Source organism: Hakea prostrata, chromosome 6 (genome assembly GCF_041222555.1).
Source record: "Hakea prostrata isolate BN-2017 chromosome 6, UWA_Hpros_2, whole genome shotgun sequence".
Taxonomy (NCBI): Eukaryota; Viridiplantae; Streptophyta; class Magnoliopsida; order Proteales; family Proteaceae; genus Hakea; species Hakea prostrata.
The window spans coordinates 29075475-29095821 of record NC_142605.1 but is presented as its reverse complement, the minus strand read 5'-3'; the positions used below and the strand labels follow the sequence as shown (position 1 = coordinate 29095821).

The 20347-nt window shown below is 37.4% G+C and overlaps 4 protein-coding genes across 8 annotated transcripts; 3 read left to right on the top strand and 1 right to left on the bottom strand.

Moving 5' to 3' along the window:
• Nucleotides 1-304: 304 nt before the first annotated feature.
• On the top strand, nucleotides 305-2176 carry LOC149013140 (uncharacterized protein At1g28695-like). Its single transcript, XM_089159043.1, has 3 exons — nucleotides 305-586; nucleotides 688-1080; nucleotides 1366-2176. The coding sequence occupies exons 1-3, from the start codon at nucleotides 404-406 to the stop codon at nucleotides 1855-1857; spliced, it is 1068 nt and encodes a 355-aa protein (XP_089015169.1). The 5' UTR covers nucleotides 305-403; the 3' UTR covers nucleotides 1858-2176.
• Nucleotides 2177-2344: 168 nt separating this feature from the next.
• LOC149013138 (Pentatricopeptide repeat (PPR) superfamily protein) lies at nucleotides 2345-12050 on the bottom strand. 5 transcript variants are annotated; one of them, XM_089158375.1, is made up of 5 exons: nucleotides 11840-12050; nucleotides 8702-11229; nucleotides 8379-8546; nucleotides 5359-5583; nucleotides 2345-5242 (listed from the first exon to the last, which is right to left on the bottom strand). In XM_089158375.1, the coding sequence occupies exon 2, from the start codon at nucleotides 11057-11059 to the stop codon at nucleotides 8882-8884; it is 2178 nt and encodes a 725-aa protein (XP_089014501.1). In that variant the 5' UTR covers nucleotides 11060-11229; nucleotides 11840-12050; the 3' UTR covers nucleotides 2345-5242; nucleotides 5359-5583; nucleotides 8379-8546; nucleotides 8702-8881. The 5 variants fall into 5 exon arrangements, with proteins under 5 accessions (XP_089014501.1, XP_089014499.1, XP_089014500.1 ...); XM_089158373.1 differs by lacking the exon at nucleotides 2345-5242 and having other exon boundaries at nucleotides 5331-5583; nucleotides 8379-8550; XM_089158374.1 differs by lacking the exon at nucleotides 2345-5242 and having other exon boundaries at nucleotides 5331-5583; nucleotides 11898-12050.
• LOC149013139 (uncharacterized protein At1g28695-like) lies at nucleotides 3716-5669 on the top strand. The gene is made up of 3 exons (XM_089158379.1): nucleotides 3716-3806; nucleotides 3893-4279; nucleotides 5067-5669. Exons 1-3 carry the CDS (start codon nucleotides 3753-3755, stop codon nucleotides 5562-5564), a joined length of 939 nt encoding a protein of 312 aa, XP_089014505.1. The 5' UTR covers nucleotides 3716-3752; the 3' UTR covers nucleotides 5565-5669.
• On the top strand, nucleotides 12045-18985 carry KIS (tubulin folding cofactor A (KIESEL)). The gene is made up of 4 exons (XM_089158380.1): nucleotides 12045-12129; nucleotides 13006-13164; nucleotides 18150-18236; nucleotides 18526-18985. The coding sequence occupies exons 2-4, from the start codon at nucleotides 13012-13014 to the stop codon at nucleotides 18622-18624; spliced, it is 339 nt and encodes a 112-aa protein (XP_089014506.1). The 5' UTR covers nucleotides 12045-12129; nucleotides 13006-13011; the 3' UTR covers nucleotides 18625-18985.
• The last annotated feature ends 1362 nt before the right edge of the window (nucleotides 18986-20347 follow it).

Here is a 20347-nt window from a genome sequence, read left to right as displayed (position 1 = left end):
CAAGAACTAGTTAAAGATAGAAAAAAGAATAAGGGTTTGAAGCTTTGAGAACTCAGTAATTCCATTAATGCTATTGACCCTTGATGGCGACCCGGCCGCCCAGACTGACTTTGCCGTTGAACCATCATCAATCAAAGCCATTTTAATCCTTCTTTTTTCAATTTTCTTTCTGATTTATCATTTACAAAGTCTGGCACGACGTTTGGGTGAAATGGTGTTTCAAAACGTGCAGAGATCAACAATCCAATCACCCACCTTTTTTTTTTTTTTTTTTTTTGAATCTTTTAATAAAATCAATCTTTGCCGTGCACAACGCAGCCAGGAGAGAATTTGAATTTGTCAAGAACAGGGTACCTCTATATCTAGCGTTTCAGTCTCGCAAACTTGTTTCAGGAAAACGAAAATGGGTTACATAGAGAAGCTTAAAACAAAAATGGGTTACATAGAGAAGCTTAATGGTGTTAACGTCACCCTTCTCTCTCTTCTCTTCTTTGCAGTGGTACTTTTTGTTTGCTTCTCTACCACCACAACCATCTGCAGAGTTCTCTCCCCAGTCCAAAACTCAGAATATCTGTCTCCAGAAACGGTAATTAACCCCTTTCTTTTTATCTCTGTTTTTCATTTTTCCATTCATTTTGTCAAGAAATTGTAATATTGGTTGGTGGGTTTTCTTTGAATGGATTTCAGAACAACATAGATGTGCCAAAAGATGATCTTGAGACAGTTCTGGAAGAAGCTTCAATGGGAGGGAACAAGACAATTATAATTGCCGTATTAAACAAAGCTTATGTGGAAGGAGACAACCTTGGAAGGATGACGATGTTGGATTTGTTCTTGGAAGCTTTCTGGGTTGGAGAAGACACAGTACCATTACTCAATCATCTTCTAATTGTTGCAGTTGATCAAACAGCTTACGATCGCTGCAAATTTAGACGGCTCCACTGCTATAAACTTGTAACAGATGGCGTTGATTTCAGCAAGGAGAACTTCTTCATGTCTGAATTGTATGTTAAGATGATGTGGACAAGAGTTCTCTTCCTTGGTAACATCCTCAAACGTGGTTACAGCTTCATTTTCACGGTATGTTTATCATAATTATCAATGACCTTAATTTGACTGCAAAATTCAAGTTGAACCTGCAAAAAAAACCAGTCTTTCTGCTGCCCAGTACCTGTTTGACACTGCTCTCTGAGAGCTGAAGGTTAAGTTTCCTGCAGACTTAGTATGTGCAAGTGCTGATGGAGCCCCTTAGTCATTATTATGCAGAACAGATCATTGTATCTTCTTCATATTTGTTCAACTTCTTGGTATTGAATGGTTCATCAATTGAAGTGTTTCAGTAATCACTTTCCATCTTTGCAACAGGATACAGATATAATGTGGTTGAGAAATCCCTTCAAGAGGCTGAGCTTAGATGAAAGTGTGGATTTCCAACCCAGTTGTGACATCTTCAATGGCAATCCGTGGTCATTAAACAACACCCTCAATGCTGGTTTCTATTATGTCAGATCAAACAACAAGACCATTGCTCTATTTGATTCCTGGTATAGCAATAAAAACATTGCAAGTAATGAACAATTTGTGCTCGAGAAGTTGAAGAAAATGGGTGTGTTTGAACAGCTGGGGCTCAAAGTGAGGTTTATGGAGAACCTCTATTTCAGTGGATTCTGCATTGATAGCAGAGATTTCAATGTGGTCACAACCGTCCATGCCAATTGTTGCCGTGGTGTAAAGGCCAAAGTGATCGATATGATCGTTGCTATGGAAGATTGGAGTAAGTATAAAAACTCAAATGATCGCACAATGAGATTTCACTGGTCTAATCACTCGGCATGCAAGGATTCATGGAAGTTTTGAAGCATTTCTGGAAGGATTCCAACATGTACAAAATTCAATAAAGAGATACCCAATGCAGCTAGAATGTATAATATTGAAATTAATATTGTATTTAATTCTTTAAGGCTTGGAATCTTGCTCAGATGCATGACAAGCCAAAGCATATTTCAGGCCTTGCAACCTTAAAACTTAAGTTCAATAATACAAATTTAAATACTTTTTTTCTGGTCTTTCGGGTACTATATGTGTAGGTGCAAAATTTGCCGGAGTTATGAACCATGCAAATCACACCAAACTAATCAGATCTAGCTCGATCTAGATTTGAACCCCATCTTACCTGCAAGGTTGACAAAGAACAGTTAGAAACGGAGCCGATCAGCTGGATCGACGCTCCGTCTCTGACGATTAAGTTATTGAATGTAGAAGGATTAGGGTTATAGAGCTCCAAAGAGCTCAGGAATGTTTGAATGCTTAAAGACGAAAATGCATGTAGTTTTTGAGTGAATCAAAGTGTCTTATCTTTTGTTTACGCTTCAATCCTATTTATAAATTTTGTTTTCTGACTTAATCTTCTCTAAGCCGTCAATTGAGTGCAACAAAATTGATGATTAGGAGTAGATCCTTATGTGGCTTTCGGGTTGATCCCATATCTGGTTTAGACCATTGTTTAAGACCGGCCGATCCTGTGCGAACCAGGTCTTGGGTGATTTATTGATGACATTACAGCTGTATTTTTCTGTTTTACTGCCTAGACTTAATTACAAGGAGAAGATTGAGACATTTTTGGTGAATATACTCGTATCCTCGGAACATGATAAAGATACGATACTATGGCTAGATACTGTTATGAACATCAAACTGATAACATTACCAAATCAAAATCAATTACAATTGCTTCCTGATTTCGTATAACAAAAGATAACAGTTGCATGAGAACAGAGAACCTCAAGGAAGTAATGTCCATACAATCCAATTTAAAAGGTTAGAGATTCAAAACATAATTGAAGAGCGGGAAACACTTTTAAGTGTCTGGTTTTCTCCTTAAAGCATTCTTCTTCGTATTAACTAATTTATTAGTTGATTGAAGTTCTTGGTCCTGTTTTGGGAGTTGGTTACTGTAGAATGTCTAATTGAGATAGATTTTATTCTGAGTAGGTATAGATATTTATACAATGTAACATACCTAAACCACTTCTATATTACTACAAGTAACAGCTGGAGGTTGAGTAGAATCTACAACCATTAGAGGACAAGAAGACGAAGCGAAAGAAGAGGGATTTGCAGTGGCGGAAGATGGATTTGCAGCGGCAGAAGCCATGTTCGCAGCAGCAGAAATCTCGGGTGGAAACGCCATTAACCCAGAAACAAGAAACAAGAAACAGACAGTTGCCCTAAACAGAGCTTTGATACCATGTAGAATGTCTAATTCAGAATAAGTATTAAGTATTTATACAATGTAACATACCTAAACCACTTCTATTACTACAAGTAACCTGGAGGATGAGTAGAATCTACAACCATCAGATGAGTCATAGCTGGTGCAACAGCTGGAGTGTCTCTAACAGTTACACAATTATTGTAATAGTTTAAGGTAGTAGTTAGCCATCAATCATTCCACCAAAAAAGGGAAAAAGATGCTAATAATCACCAAACCAAAAAGAAAATCATCCAATGAGACAAAGATTTGAATTACTTAATCTTGTTAGTAAACCACTCTGTGCTAACCACCAAATGGCCATGCAAATCTGCTAATAAAAATGTTAGTTTTTGTTGAAACCAATTGGAGTTCAGAAAGCTTGACACCAATGTCACTGGGAAAGATGAATTGCACAAAGTGGGGCAATGGTGTTCAGACAAAAGTAGTGTGTCTTTTCTTAGTTGCAGCAGCACTGTTTTTTTGCATTGCCACCATCTCCATGTCCAAGGTTTTCTCTCCATTCCAAAATTCACAATGCCCATTACAGAAAATGGTAAGAATCTTCTCGCTCCTGCTTTTGTTCCTAATATACTCAACAAATACTGAACATTGGCTGGTGGTTTTGTTTTTGGATTTTAGAACACCATGAATGTTTCAAAAGATGATCTTGAAACAGCTCTGGAACAAGCATCAATGGGAAACAAGACAGTTATAATTGCTGTAATAAACAAGGCATATGTTGAAGGAGATGGTCCTGGAAAAACAATGCTGGATGTATTCTTGGAGGCTTTCTGGTTTGGAGAAGATACAAAACCATTGGTCAATCACCTTCTCCTTGTTGCAGTTGATCAAACAGCCTTCAATTACTGCAATTTTCGACGGCTTCACTGCTACAAACTTGTAACAAACGGAGTTGATTTCAGTAAAGAGGGAATCTACATGTCTGATATTTTTGTTAAAATGATGTGGGCAAGAGTCCTCTTCCTTGGTGATGTCCTCAGACGTGGTTACAGCTTCATTTTCACGGTATGTTTATTATCACTATATGACTTTCAAGAGGGATAGTATTGATAATTTTCTCTGGGAAGAACATATACAGCAAAAAATTAACTCTTAACATTAGATTAAACATTAGGTACAACACAGAGATGAAGAAGAATAAGAATGAGAGGAGGCAAAAAGATCAAGTGATACAATAAAAGAAAAAATACAGTAGGTTAAGATACCATTGGACTTCATTAGATGATGTTCTACACTGTTCTCGGTAATAGAAGGAAGCTTCAGAAGTTAGGTGCAATAGTATACTCTGCCTTTTATTTTAATGTAGTTTGATAAAGTAATCCTATGGTTCCCGAGTAGGTATTGGGTTAAAATGGGCCAAATTGTCTTATTGGGAATAAAGTATATTATTTTGAATGATTTCAGAAAAATATGATGATTCTGCAGATCCCCAAATTGTCTTATTGGGAATAAAGTATACCTAGCCAGGCCTATGCCTGTGAATTCAATGACATATGTGAGAGAGGAATCATCTCATCTCCGAGATAGCCATACCTGTTTTAACAATGTTCTGAGTCAAGTTTAGGATTTTTTGGGCACCGAGACCTCAGATCTTAGCCTGATCCAATACCCTCCTTGACATATAACCAGCCAACTCTGCTTTGCCCAATTAGACAGGATAGAATCTGGGATTTTGCATCATTTGATTGTATCTTCTGTGATATTTTATTATCCAAATTGTATCTTCTCTATAATCTGTCCAACTTCTTGATAACTGAAGTCTTTCAGTAATACGTTTCCATCTTTGACATAGGATACAGATGTAATGTGGTTCAGAAATCCTTTCAAGAGATTGAGCTCAGAGGAAGGTGTGGATATCCAGTTCAGCAGTGATGGTTTCAATGGTGATATATGGTCGCAAAAGAACCACGTCAATACTGGTTTCTACTTTGTCAGACCAAACAACAAAACCATAGCTTTGTTTGACTCCTGGTATAACAAGAAAAACAATTCACTAGGAATGAATGAACAGCATGTACTTGAGAAGATGAAGAATGAAGGAGTTTTTAAACAGTTGGGGCTCAAAGTGATGTTGATGAACATACGCTATTTTAGTGGATTCTGCATTGATAGTAGAGATTTTAATGCGGTAATAACCGTCCATGCGAATTGTTGTCGTGGTGTGAAAGCCAAGGTCATTGATATGACAGTTGCACTTCAAGATTGGAAGAAGTACAAGAGCTCCTCTGATCGTTCGATGACGTTTCATTGGTCCAACCACTCAGCATGCATCAACTCATGGCATGTTTAAAAGCAATCACATTGACTACCTGCCATGCACAATATTCATCAGAAAGATGTACCCAGAGCATCTGGACTTTACAATGTAAAAAATGGTAGTGCATCCAATAACACAATAAGGCCTGGAATTTTGCTTATATACATCATTTATACTCATGACGTGCCAAAGTAAGCTGTAAGCTTTACAGCCTTAAATCGTAAAATTAATGAATAGAAAAGATAGAGGCTTTTCTTATTTTCAGTACAAAGACTTGTTATTTGCAAGGGGAAGACTGAAACACAAGGGTATGAATTGATGTGCATGACAATATTGCCAGTGGGTGATCTTTGAAGGTCCATTCAGATAAACAGTATATATGTATCATTTCAGCCCTCTAGCTACAAATGAATGCAGAGTTTAGTATTCAAAAATAAAAATAGATTTTACCTAAAAGTATTTTCCAATGAAATTGTCTCAGCATAGCCTTATACTTACCCTGGACAGTAAGAAAATATATTCTGTTACTAGTAAAGCACAAGTTTTGATGTGTCAGAGGCTTTTTCTTTATCCTCAAAAGCATCCCCCCCCCAAAGGCGGCCCCCCCCCGGGGGGGTTGTTGGTTTTTTTTGTGTTGCCCCCCCCCCCCCTTTTTTCTCTGTTGGGGTTCTTTCTTTCTGGTGAAATGAGACAAATACTAATAAATTCACTCTGAGTTCAGCACAATTGATTCTTAAAATTCTTGAACAAATTTTTAGTGAAGATCCTAAAATTGTAGCCTCCTGGTCCATGATTCTGTAAACTCAAGTTTTTAGAAACTAATAAAAATTAGAGTCAAACCAATGAAATATACTAAACCAGATATAGAGGAACTTGAAATTCACATAATTACTGGTAATGGACTTACTAAAGAGACAAATAATCCCCATTCTAATCTAACCTTCTGAAACTTAATAGTTAAAAAGCTACAATGCTTCCATTTGACCACCTTTTCTTCTCCTGACCCTTTTCCCAGCCCCTCTAGGATAAAGCTCTTGCTTCCATTTGGCCCCAATCGAGACGCTCCTTTGGTTTTGTTTTTGATTGGTCTTGGATCTTAAGGAACTTTGCCGGTCACTCCATTTGCGATCGCCTAGGCAAGCTAGTTTTTGGCGCCACTATTCATTATATTTGGTGGGAAAGCAACCTCAAAAGATGGAATTCCAAATCTCAATCCTTAGACCTGATTTGAAAAGCCATCCATTTTGATGTCTCTTCTAAATTGCTATATTTCCCCCATCCCCCTGTTATTGACAATCTCAGAAATAGGTTAATTGTTAACTTTTGGGGTCTTAGTTCCACTTTTATTTCTCCCTCTTGAGCTTGTTGCTCCCCCTCCCCCCTTTCTTGCTGCCCTGTTGTATCTTTCACTCTTTGCTTTAATTTAATTATTTATTCATCAAAAAAAAAAAAAAAAAGCTAGAATGCTCATCAATTATAAAAGATTAAACCGAAATCTTGAATTTGATGATTATTTTATTCTCTGAAAAGATGTTTTGGTCAATCAAACCAAAAGAAGAAAAAGACAAACCCAATGCCAAAGGCTTCCACACAAGCAAGAGTCCAGTGGAGCAACATCGCTATGCAGCCTTACCCCAGCAATTTTTGCTGAGAGACTGTTTCTTATACCTTGACCTCATGCTACAACCATGGTCCACCAACCATTACACCAAAGCCTGCCCCATAAGTCAATCAAACCAAATACTCCAGTAAATTTGACTTATAGTATAGATTCTAGCAAATAGAACTTAATAAGGAATCGAAGTCTTACAGCTTTTAGTGCCCCATATAATCATTATCAGTGGCGAGTGATGCCCTTTGGTTTATGTAGTGCTCCCCAAGTTTCCCAGAAAAGGACTGGTAAAATATTTTTCTGATTCGAGAGATATTTGTGTGGTTTACATGGATGATATTCTGGTTCTCTGTAAGACAATAGAGATATATATAAAAAATATTAAAATTAAAAAAAAAATAAAAAAATATATTTCTGTGATAAATTCATAACACGTGGAGTTATTCCCAGCCCAAAAGATTGATGTTGAAAAGACACGCTAATTTTCTTGGTCTTATTCTAGACTAATCAGGTCTAAACCACAAGAAAAAATTTCTAAACTAAGACATTTTCTCAAGAAAAGATATGGTTGATAGAAATGAGTTTTCTTAGATGGATTCTTAATTATATACTTATTATATAAAAGATTTGTCTAAAGAAAATCTTCTTTTGAATATGATTAAGAAATCTAAAGTGTGGACTCAGTTAGGCTAAAAATCGTTAAAAGTCTGAATGAAATTCCACTTTAACAGTTCAGTATCCAAAAGAAGAAGATAAACATATTATTGGAACTAATGCTAGCAACAAGGTTCGAGATGTAGTTTTAAAAATTATAAACACAAATAGAATTAATAGCCAGGTGGATATAATTCTGGTAAATTTTAACCTAATAAAAAATATAATACATCACTTATGAGAAAGAACCTTTTAGGCACAAAGGGGCATTCAAAGATTTCATAATTTTCTAGTACCAGAAAATTTTCTTATTCAAACTGATAATGCAGCAAAGATTTTCTTAGATCCAAAAAGTATGAAAAGCTAGAAGAATACAATTATGAGATGGTAGAATTTTATTCGTCAATTTAAATAAAATTATATGAAAATTTTGTCAAGTATTCATTGGCTGAATGCTTGATCAGATATTCAGCACTGACAATTTTTTTAGTTCATTACTTGAGCAAGGAATAAAGCTAAACACCACATAAGAGTAAACATCCCTGAAATAATCAAAGCAAGTCCAAAAAAAGGAAAATTACCTTTTATCCCACATAAACAAGTACCCGAGCTCCATGCCATGGCTGTTTTGAATCATTTGCTTTTGCTTTTATATTAGTGTCTGAGCCGCTGGTTGGCAGACAGTTCTAAAGGTCAGAGGCCATTGTACTCAGCAACTTTCAAACCTGGAGCCCCAGTTGGGTTGGTCCCTGTCTTAGAGATAAATTTAAACCAAAATAAGGTGAAAAGACAAATCCAAACATTTAGTTTTTCAAGAACAAATTAAATAGTTAATCAAATAAATACTACAGATATAATTTGGATCATAAGGCAAAAAACATTACATGGTATATGAACATTATACCTGGTTGCTTAGCTGCAGGGATTTATGAAAGTAACTTCAAGCCCAGCCATCAACAAGGTTTTCTGTTGCTTTCTCATTTTAATTAGTTTCCATGGACCTAAAGCCTATTAACATATAACCATGCTTTAACATAAAGCTTGGCACCTTGATGAAACTATGCTTGAACAAAAGCAAGAACTATCAATCAATGCCAGCCCATTTCCGAAATGCATTGACTTGCTCAAGCCTCTTAATCTGAGCCTCAGTTTTAGCTTTTGATGCCTTTAAATTTCTATAGAGACCCTTGTGGAATTTTAGGAATTCTACCTTATACTTCCACTTGTCAATATACACACCATCCTGTATCATGTAACTTATGACTTCCATCGATCTCTCAAAGTACCCACCTCGAATAAAATTCCATAGCAATAATTCTTGCAAATCTCTGTTCGTCTTCAACTCTCTACTATGAAGACGCCGCCTAATATCACCCCACAAAATTGTAATTTCACGATACATACCCAAAGAAGAATACCCATTAATCAGGTAAAAGTAAGTATGTATTGTTGGCCTGATGTTCCTTTCCTGCATCCTTCGGTATGCCTTCAAAGCATCCTCCATCATTTTAGCCTTGCAGAAGAAATAAATTGAAGAATCAATTTTGTAAACTAGTGAAAATGTTTCTTCTTCTTCTTCTTCGTCTCTCAATTCTCGGGTCAAAGACTCCACCAAACGTGATTTCTCAACTAAAGAGGCAGGCTCACAATCAATAGGATATGTGTTACCCCCTTTTGGAAGACATGTCGAGATAATATCCTCATCAGACAAGTTTGTGAGCAAACCCAACTTTTTCATTTGTCTTACTAATACTTTGCCTTCTCTGAACATATTACCTCTGCAATAGGCTCTCAAGAGAGACAAATACATAACGGAACTGATGGGCTTTCCTGCCAGTTCCATGTCATCCAAAATATCATGGGCAGTCTCCAGCCAGCCCAACTGGATGCAAGCATTGATCACTTTAGAGCACAAATCAGCTTCTTGGGAAAAGCCCAACTCTGTCTGAATGTTAACTAGAAGCACTGACAGCTCACCAATCCTTCTATCCTTTTTGAAGCCAATGATGAGCTTGGCAAGGGCCTTGTCACTAAGGACAAGTCTCCCATGCATGAAATTAATAAGTTCAGGCTGACTGTCCACTCCACAAACAAAATCCTTATGCAACAGCTCAGGTTTGACCTCCATTCTCAGTCCCATCCTGGGATTACCAGAACCAATTGGAACTACGCAGGGCTTTAGATCCTTTTTATGGGAAGATCTTACTTGTCTATACAAATCCAACACTAACCCAGATACCGCATCTAAATCATTGAATTTGAAGTGTAAGCTCAGCAAACTGTCGTAGAACTGCCGATAATGGTGAATCAATGGGACCGAAACTCCATCAACATGGTGTTTAAATTTCTTCAGTTCATCCCTTTGTCCATTCATGTTGTGGATCTGAGCAATAATCACAATGGAGTGTGCATCAGCTACAGCTCCTACCTGTGGCATCAACTCTATTAACTCTTGACCCTTCAACGTTGATCTGAAACGTACACAGGCATCAAGAACAAGGTTGAAAATTACTGTATCAGGCTTCATCAAACTCGAGCATTTCAAACTTTTTACATTGTGATCAGCCTTCCGATGCAGGAAGTGTTCACAAATTTCAGTCAAGATATTGGATGAAATAGACGTTCCTACATCTGTCTTGACCATATGAATAAAGATGATTTTCCATAAATCCATGGATAGGAGCTTATTTTTTTCCATTATCAATCTGAGGATGGTGGATGCAGGAATAGGCATTTGAGCTCTCACCAAGGAGAGAGCCAACCTGGTCAAGTACTCATGATGAAGCAAATCAGGCTTCTCATTTAGAATCAGGAGGACCAGACTATATGCCTTTCTAAGCCAATAGGAATCAGACGCATAGGACAACTCAATGATCAATCGGCCAATAACAGAGTCCTTGGGAAAGCCATATAAGCCTTTGAAATCATTGAATGCCTCCCATGCTTCATCCACTCTGTGATCCTTCAAAGCAGTTTCAAGCTTGTCCAAAAGTAGCGCATTAGAGGAACCTTTCCACAAGATCCTATGAGGCTCTGTGGCAGAAGAAAATTGCTGAAAGCAAGGAGTCTGAGAGAACTTATGGGATATAGAAGATACTAAAACCTCTGGGAACTTGGGGCTTAGGCTGCTTTCCTCAGCAAAAATTGATCTTGCAACACTGTGCCCAATGAAAGAAGCAAAACATACTCCCAACGGAGAGTTTTTTCTGAAGCAATGATGCGTTAAGAGTGCCCTTATCATAGTGCCCTCTTTGTAGATCATCCAAGAAATTCATATCCACATTTCATTGAAATGTTGAGAGAGAATACCCTCTGAGAGGAAAATTTGTCATTGCAAATGGATGCAATGTTCTGATAATAATCCAGATAGTCAATTCCAAAATGTCCTCTCAGGGAATTGAAGAAATGTCCCCTTTTGACTTCAATCATCTCCTGTTAACAATACAATAGAACTAGTCATAAAAAGTAACAAGTTTTCATATTTTTCATTAACAATCAACCACCAAAATCAAGTAGTATCCGATTCACAGGGTAGGCCTCAAATACTTGGACAAGCTCAAACGGCAGTGATAATGGTAATGACAACATTACGAAATGAATACCAATTGGTAACCAACAACACTATTTTTAAATAGTATTCTTTGTATGCTAGGGCTTTTGCTTCCACAGACAAATAAGTATAATAGAATGATCAGTTTTCGGTTTCTACGTTTGGCGGTGGATTACGGCTTGAAGATCTGCTTCCAAGTCTGTGGTCATATTCAAATATATCTCGTAATCAGATAATTGTAATATAAAAGCCAATAATACCATGATAAAATCATGGGCGGTTGCTCTCTGGAATAACAGAAACACTAGACAATGGCTAATATCACCCACTAAATATGCACATTTCCCTATAGATAATCGAAACACAAGCCATATCGATCATCAAAGCAGAAATATTTTACTAGTTATGTATTAAAGCTTCATTTGCATTCATGGGTTGCTTTATACATTTAGAAAATTTAACCATTCGATGTACAATGAGCAGAGAACGAACCTGAATCGATGGGTTCTGCTAAGAAAAACAATCAAAGACGCAAACTAGCAGAGCGTACCTCAACGGTCTGCACGGTGGAAACTCGAAGAGAGAACCCTCGCTTCTTTTCAGTGTGTACTCTTAACGAGGAGCACCACCGTCAGAAAATAATAAAATATCTGAAGGACAAAATTGTAAAAACAAATATGTACGGAAACGACTAGGAACTTAAAGCCCTTCAATTTCGATCTCTGCGTTCTGCTTCCACCTCTGCAGTGCCTCGTTTTGGATCTGCTGACCTAAGAGAAAAGGTAACCTTCGTTCCCCTTTCATCATTATCTGAAAATATTTCTTTCCCATGTGTTCTGGATCATTTACTCGAACGTCAAATTTTACTATTAGAACACGAAAAAATTGAAATTTGAAAGGATTTTCATTAGCAACGGAAATTGCGTCGTCCATGGATTGATTGTAGTATTATTTTACTTCTGTCAACCCTAAACTAAGCCATAGCTCTAATTTGGGAGTTTGATGAGGAAATGCATGGAAAGGTGGGTCGCCATAAGTCTCTGCCATTGTAGTTAGTTGGTGAGAGGTAGGTATTTAGGTTTATTTTCCTTTCTCAAATGCATTGCTGCTTATTGCCCTTGTTACGGATGCTTGAAATAATATAATTATTGCAGTGGCGTGGTGTTGTAGTGTATTCAACAGTGTCATGAAGGCTGTTTGCCAGTTAAACTCAAGTGGAAGTGCAGATTTGCCTCCATTAAGACATAAATGACTTGTCATTCTGTCCAATCCCAGTTTTCTTTTTCTTCCATATACGGCAGTGGTGGCAGTGTGAAGGTGCTTCTAGTTTTTGGGTTTTTCCTCAATTGCTGCTCTGAACTGAGTAATGTCATCATATATCAAAATCAAGGATGCCACCTTTTTTTATTCTATCTATCAACCCCTCCCATCAAGGTGGCTGTCGAGTAGTTATCCCCAACCCTTCTTCTTACACTGACATGGGAATCCAGCCGCATCAGCTTACATCGGAGAACCATCCAAAAAAGAGTGTTGTAACCTTTCAATCTTTCCATTCTACCTGCAGTCACTGATAGAATTAGATCCACATGACACATTTGTTTGTGCTACAGATAATGCAGCGATACCTAAACTGAAGAGGGTTTTCTTTTCTCTGTCAGATTAATATGGCAACCCTTAGGAACCTGAAGATCAAAACAGGTACTTGCAAGCGCATCATTAAAGAACTGCACTCTTATGAGAAAGAGGTTGAAAGAGAAGCAGCTAAAACTGCTGACATGAAAGAGAAAGGAGCTGACCCGTATGATCTTAAGCAGCAGGTATCATCAATACTTCAATCATTCTCTGAACACCACCATAAACTTGATCATACATCACTTATTGTCACTGCTTCAAGTTATCCAAAAATGAGTCCAGTGATCAAGGGAATTTAACTTCAGAAATTTTTGGTGAATGCTGTGTTTGTTAAGTTTCATTTCATTGTTACTTAATCTTGTCTGGATGTTTTTATATGTGATTTTAACTTGGTGTGGAACTCAAGGAATCAAAAAAAAAGAGAGAGCAAATGTGGTGCCAAAGGCTTCCGCACAAGCAGAAATCAATTGCTCGAATTATTAATCAATTTATGCAATTAGATTTTGCATTATGAGAGTTTCCTATTCTCACATTTGACAGAATACATCTTCCTTTTTCCTCTTAATAGAGTAAAAGAAATTGTAATCATTAACCACCAATTAAAAACCCATTCTCATGTAACATTGATTGGTCAGCATGTGAAAGCACCAGAAAATATTAATTGAGCTTTATAACTCATAATATTTAGTCAGTACATTCTGAGAAAGATGGAACCTACTGGAGGGAAATTTTGTGGCATTAGGGGTTCTGTCCCAATTATATGTTTCAGTCATATTTTACTTCAATGCTTCAAAAAATTTCAAGAAAATTGACTCCTCAACCAGTTTTCTTAAAACAGGAATCTTGTGGCAAATAAATTCCTTTCTCTCACTATAAGATGTTATTCATGTTTCAAGAGGTTGATAATTCTTTATCCTAGTATACTAAACAGACCTTGCATGTAACTTTTAGCAGCAGTAGCTTTTCTAGTTTTCACGAGGAACTTCAATACAATCAGGAAAAGCACTCACATATCCTCAGCAGCTCTCCAAGACCTCAACAGTAAGACCAAATGAACATGTGTGTTGAATCTCCATGCTCCAACAATGAATCTGGCTTGGAACACTGAAGTAATTTAATTCCTCAGCAATTGACTGGTATGTTATTGTTGCTGGGTTAAAAGTACTTCAGTCACCATGAACTTTCACCTGCAATGTGACTTAACTCGTTTCATCACCATATTGGTGGTAATTTGTTTGCTAGTCTCATTCAAATAGAGAGAGGCTTGTAAGTAAAGAGACAGCCTCAAACCGTGGCTTTTACTTATGGCAGATGAAAAGCTTCTGCTTTTCCGACTTATCAATGGGCATCCAAGGTCTAAAATATGATTATGTTTTCTAGACACAATGTTTCTATCTTTTGAGTAAGACTAGAAATAGCACTTATGTGAGTCATTGCTGGCAGAGTTAGCAAAAATTTTTGATTTTAAGTAATCGTCTTCGGTGTAGAACTCCTCCAATTGAATATACTCAAAAACATATAAAAAGAGGAAAGGAGAAAGGAATTTGTCTTCTTTGAAAGACTTCTACTCTAAATTTTAGTTTTAGCTTGTTTTGAAGGAGTTTTTGTTTGAGAGATGACTGAGAAAGTTTTCTTATCTATTCAAGTTTTGGCTTGAGTTTTGTAGGAGAGTTCACATGTCTATGACATGATTTTCTGCAATGCATCATGGTCCTAAAATCTATCAATATGCTTTCACCAGCATGATTTGGTACCGTCCCAATTTTCTTGTATTGATTCCTTTGTACAAACTGTTCAGACAGGATAAAGAAATTGGTATCTTTATTTTCAATGTTTTTGCATATTTGCTTTTGCTGCTTTTATATTAAACTAACCTTCCCCATCCCCCTGTGGCCGACAACCCCAGAAATAGGTTCATTGTTAGTTTCTGGGGTCTCAGTTGCTCTCTCATCTCCCCCCCCCCCCCCCTGTGGATCTTTTGTATTTCCTTTGTGCTGCACTTTGTCTTTAATATATTATTTATTCATCCAAAAAAAAAAAAAAAAAAAACCTGAGGGCCTGTGTCTATACTCTCTCTACTACACTCTCACATTGCATACTAAGTTTTGAGAACACCTTCTAGACAACATTTACAAATCTTAGACGATTGGAGAGTTGTTACACAGAAATAGGGCATAACAAAGGCTACGGGTGAAAGGATTTGTAACTGACTCTATCGTTCCTATCCTCCTTTGACATTCATCTCCAATTTGGGTTTCCTAGGTCTACTCATTTCTCCTCAAAGAGGATTCCATCTAGACTGCCCTGGCCCATTCCACCTCTTCCTAGATTTGGAAAAAACTTCTAACTCTACGGCCTCGTGCCTTTTCTGCAATCTCTATTCAAATCTCCTCTAGATCCTCCACCTCCTTCTGGCTTGATCCCTGACATCAAATGGGCATTTTGTTTCTCTCTTTTTGGTCCCCGGCTGTTAATGATTCCCGCATTCCCAAAGCTATCCCTCTCTCCTCTTTCATCTCTAATGGCTCTTGGTCCCCTTCACCCCATCCTAGTCTCACACAAGTTTGGAACTCCCTCCCCCCCCCCCCTCGTTCATCCTCTGCTTCAGACACCACTATCTGGACCCCATCCCACATTAAAACCTTCACTGCTGCCTCTGCTTGGAACCTCCTTAGGTCCACCTTTACCCCTGTCCCTTGGGCCCCTCTAGTTTGATTCAAAGGCCACATCCCCCGCCACTCTCTCACCCTTTGGAGAACCCTCAACTTAGCCCTCCCTATACAGTCTTTCCTCATTAGTCGCCAATCCCGGCCAATCCTAACTGTATTCTCTGTTGGAACAGTTTTGAGGACCTTGATCACCTTTTTTCTCTTGTCCCTTCTCCAGATCCATTTGGAGTTTAGCCCTTGCTTCTATTTGGCCTAGATCGAGATGTTCTTTTGGTTTTGCATGGGATTGGAATTGGATCCTGAGAACTTTCTCTATCTCTACAATTTGCAACCAAGTGGGTAACCTCGTCTATGCTGCAAGTGTTCACCATTTATGGTGGGAGCCATGAGAAGATGGACCTCCAAATCCCGATCGCGTGTCTTGGTTTGGAATGCCATCTATTTTGATGTTTCTTCTAGGCTCATTACTTTTCTCCACCCCCGAGTTTCTGACTCTCCAAGGAATAGGTTGATTGTTAGTTCTTGGAGTCTTAAATCCTCTTTCCAGTCGCCCTCTTGACTGATTGCTGCCCCTTCCCCCCCCCCCCCTCCCCCCCCCCTTTATTTCCTCTTTGTATTTCTCTTTAGCTTCGGCTCTTTAATATAATTTTTTATTCACCAGGGGAAAAAAAAAACTATAAAGAACATTAGTATCCAATAAGTGAATCAAATCCTTAAACCTAATTGTAATCAGTGATCAAGAACTTAATGGTGATGTTGGTTTCAACCAGCCAGAAATTTTGATTTCCTAGGTTTGGACCATATCTTAGACAAAACCTAGTATTTTCTCCACGTACGCCAACTTGAAACCTTGGTTTTTAGGCCCAAAAGTTGTATTTCCCCTGGTTCTCCTTTTGCTACCTATATTTTATATTTTTTAATTTAATCGATGCATTAGTTTTGCATTGAGAACACTCAAGGTACTACTTATGGTTTTGATACAAGTTTGATAGTGTATATTTTGTTCTGAATAAATTTTGACTGGAAGATAACTCTCTCATGTAAATCAAATTTAGCATTATTAGATGTGCTAGAAAGGTTCAAACTTTATTTGGTGTGTGTTGATGCTGTCCAAATCAATTTGAATGAAAATAGTTTTTGGATATCAAAATAAATGAATATTTAACCACTCCTTTGGTTTTGAGCATTGAGCTGCCATGTTAAGATTTATGGATTTTTTAGATTTGAAGCATGAGAATTTAAAATCGTTAGAATAATGACATAGTATATGAGGTGTAATTTTGATCACACTAGAATGGATGTCATCATGCGAATGGGGCAAAAATGAGATTTTGGCATGCACAAAAGAAGTATACTACAAAGTTACTAAATATGAGGTCAATCATATTTAAAGAAGAAGCACAGAGGATGATATATTTCGCATAGTGGATGAAGTATAGAGCTCCATCCAGAGTGTCGTGTGATCAACTTATTCCTTTGGAGTTTAAAGGAAAAAAGCATATTCTTAAATGATATTTGATATGAGTAAGTTCATGTCCTGGTTCCAAGCCAAGTGTCCTCAAGTTTTGACAGCAAGCAAATTAATATACGTGTTCTAGTTGAAACTTGTGAAACTACCAAAGCTGGCCAAAACAGTGTCTGGAACCATGTGAAACCAGCTATAGTTTGAAGTCAAGCCATATCTCGAGTTGGTAGGCTGTGAAATTTTTTTTTTTTTATTGACACCGAGTTTTTTTGCCATGCTTTTGCGGGGCCGCAATGTATACTTGTTGTACTCTTGCATGGTGGCCTGGGCGGGTCCCTTTTCCCGGGGGCGTTTTGGCCTTTGTGTGGTTTTTGTTGGGTGGCATAAGGTTCCCATAGTTTATGGTGATGTTCTTTTTTTTTGTTTTTTGTCCCTCTTTTCCCGGCAAGCAATCCTCCATTTGGTTTCCAGTCTATTCCTGCATCTGAGATATGTAGCTTATCTGTCCCGGGCCCACACTCCAGCCTGCGCTGTATCTCTTTGTTAATTGGTTTTGAAATGGCCCTTCGAGAGATTTGTACCATGCAGGAGCAAGTATGAACAAACAGTTAGCAACACAATTTTTGTATTATAAATGTGTGAATGCAAGTTCTGCAATGAACTGTGAGCAATGGATTTCATTCATTACCAAAATTCCGATATATGGCTTACAGGTAGACCATGGTAACCCAGAAGTAGTATTATTCCTGATATGTCTTGGATTTTTTTGAAGAACCAAATAGTCAGTGTAATAGAAGGTAATTAGTGTAATAGAAGGATTAAAAGAGAACTGTGAAACTACATATGGCAGTAGTCTATAGACACAACTCTTGGCAGTGAATCGCCTTACTGTAATTCTTGGATTTGTGATACTGGCCCTTTTTCTAAAGCTTTGAATATATCTGCTAACTAGTATCACTGCATTTTACTCCATTAACCATTATAATGCCTGGATGAGCACAACCAACAGCCGCTTATCGTCCAATGTTTTGAACAGGAAAATGTTTTGGCTGAGTCAAGGATGATGATTCCAGATTGCAACAAACGGCTGGAGACCTCACTAGCTGATCTTAAAGGAACTCTGGTACCTTATTTTCCCACCTTTTACTTATATATGTGGATGTTGTTTCAGTGGATCTACTAGCCCTTAAGATCCAGTATGTGAAGTTTTTACCTTAACTTGCCAGCTCTTCCATGTTGCAGACAAGTTAATGTCAGCAATGAAGTAAGTGTTTGCTGAGAACAGCAAACTTCCACCCCCTTTGGTTTAGGAATAGACAGTATTTGGTCATGGGACCAAAATATGCACTCAATAGGGGGGGGGGGGGGGGGTTCTTTTACATTTTTATAAACACTCTTTCCTTTCCTATCAGGCGGAGTTAGAGGAAGCAAATCAACAAGGACCCGAAATGGATGAAGCTCGAAGCACCATAACTGAGGTTGAAGCTTTGTTTCAAAATAAGGATGCTTAATGTTTCACATAAACCAGTTAGCTGGAGTGTTCTCCACTTCTGCCATACATTTCCCTCTTAATACACCCTACCCTTCTCTACTCCTTGTTGTATCTGTTGAGGGAGTACTATTGTATCCTTTGCTCATCATTAAGGATTTGATAGGCTTGGTGTCATGATGGATTCTAGCCTTGTTTTTTTTGGCTCAGGATTGTATTTTTTTTATGGTTTTGGTTACTACCTTATGATTTATGAAGCATGTAATTTAATGTCTCTTGACTACAATTCAGCACTCCCGTGAATTGCTTTGTCTACTATCATTTTACTCAGAACCATATGAAGTACAGAATTCAATGCCTCTTTCATGCTGCCATCTATAACTGAAGCATCTCTAGGATTTTGAATTCAATGTTTCTTTTATACTGTTGTCTATAATTATTTCCAACCTGAATCCATTAGGTGATATTGTTCAGGCTTGCTATCAGAATATTCCCTTCTGAGTTACCCATTTTGGCATCGGAATATTCCGTTCTCACCCACCCTTTCTTGCCATCTTTGAATTTAATTTCTGCTTTTCTTTTCTTTTTTTCCCTTTTTTCGGGTAAAATGTTTTCTGTATGTGGGTGGTCATGAATCTTCTGCCAGAGAGCATTCACAATAAATTTGTGGGAAATGCAGGTGCTTGTAAAAATTAGTGAATTGTTATCTTTTAGGGAATTGATAATGTTAGGGCTTGTTTGGTTACTTGAGTCTGAAGATTAAAAAAATCTAGAGATTTCAAATTTATGGAGTCATGGTTCATAAATTAACTGTTTGGTTAGCCTGAATTTTTTAAATGAAATCTGTAGATTCATCTTGAAAAAAACATCTATGGAGTCATGGTTCAAGTGTCGAAAGATTTCACTTCATACCCATAAATATATAGATTCACGTTTTTAGTGTAAAAAGGTGAATCCTTAGATTTCATGAATCCAAAGATTCACACAACCAAACGGGTATAAATCTCCCATTTGTGAATCCAGAGATTTCAAAACTCTGTATTCATATAATCAAACAGGCCCTTAATAAATTTTCTCAACTCAAATGTTGTTGTAAGAGTGTTTTTAATATGAGTATAAAAATCTCACTCGCGTTTGTATGGTAATTGTTGAAGACAATAATAGCTGGAGAAAGAGAGACGTTGAGAGGAAGAGAGAGAGAGAGAGAGAGTTTGAGTGTGCGTATAAAAAAACACAGAAAATAATAATCACATTAATTTACAATGAATTAGTACATAGCTTTATATAGAAACAGAGTATTTCTTCATAGTGTTCTTTGAGTACTTTTCTGTATAGTTCTATGAGTCTTGTGGCTGTGGTGCTAAGACTCTAGCGTTTTAGATTACATAAAATATTGATTAGGAGTTTATACCAATCAGTATCTCCTTTTGGTTGCCTAGTATCTTTTTGAGTATAAATTGTAAAGTTCTTCTTGTATGTAATAACTGGTGTTTGATCAATTATGGAACTTCTAACATTAGTAGAATTTTTGGAAGTTTGATCAGCTGTGGAATTTCTAACAACAGTAAAACTCTTTGAAGTTTGACCAGCTGTGGAACTTTTAACAGTAGTGGAACTCCTGGAAGTAATCCTATCCTGGCCGCATATGCTTGAGATAAAGTGACGGCTAAGATGTTGGTTTTCCAAATATATCCTTAATAGTAATCAACACTTTTTTCCAAGATGAATCAGTGCATATGATTTAT

Bases quoted from the DNA above. Each gene is read 5' to 3' on its own strand.
- KIS (XM_089158380.1), top strand. From the start codon at position 13,012: ATGGCAACCCTTAGGAACCTGAAGATCAAAACAGGTACTTGCAAGCGC. The intron at 13,165-18,149 runs GTATCATCAATA...TGTTTTGAACAG, and splicing joins CGTATGATCTTAAGCAGCAG to GAAAATGTTTTGGCTGAGTC. The intron at 18,237-18,525 runs GTACCTTATTTT...CTTTCCTATCAG, and splicing joins CTGATCTTAAAGGAACTCTG to GCGGAGTTAGAGGAAGCAAA.
- LOC149013139 (XM_089158379.1), top strand. From the start codon at position 3,753: ATGTCCAAGGTTTTCTCTCCATTCCAAAATTCACAATGCCCATTACAG. The intron at 3,807-3,892 runs GTAAGAATCTTC...TTTGGATTTTAG, and splicing joins AATGCCCATTACAGAAAATG to AACACCATGAATGTTTCAAA. The intron at 4,280-5,066 runs GTATGTTTATTA...TCTTTGACATAG, and splicing joins GTTACAGCTTCATTTTCACG to GATACAGATGTAATGTGGTT.
- LOC149013138 (XM_089158375.1), bottom strand. From the start codon at position 11,059: ATGATCTACAAAGAGGGCACTATGATAAGGGCACTCTTAACGCATCAT.
- LOC149013140 (XM_089159043.1), top strand. From the start codon at position 404: ATGGGTTACATAGAGAAGCTTAAAACAAAAATGGGTTACATAGAGAAG. The intron at 587-687 runs GTAATTAACCCC...AATGGATTTCAG, and splicing joins AATATCTGTCTCCAGAAACG to AACAACATAGATGTGCCAAA. The intron at 1,081-1,365 runs GTATGTTTATCA...TCTTTGCAACAG, and splicing joins GTTACAGCTTCATTTTCACG to GATACAGATATAATGTGGTT.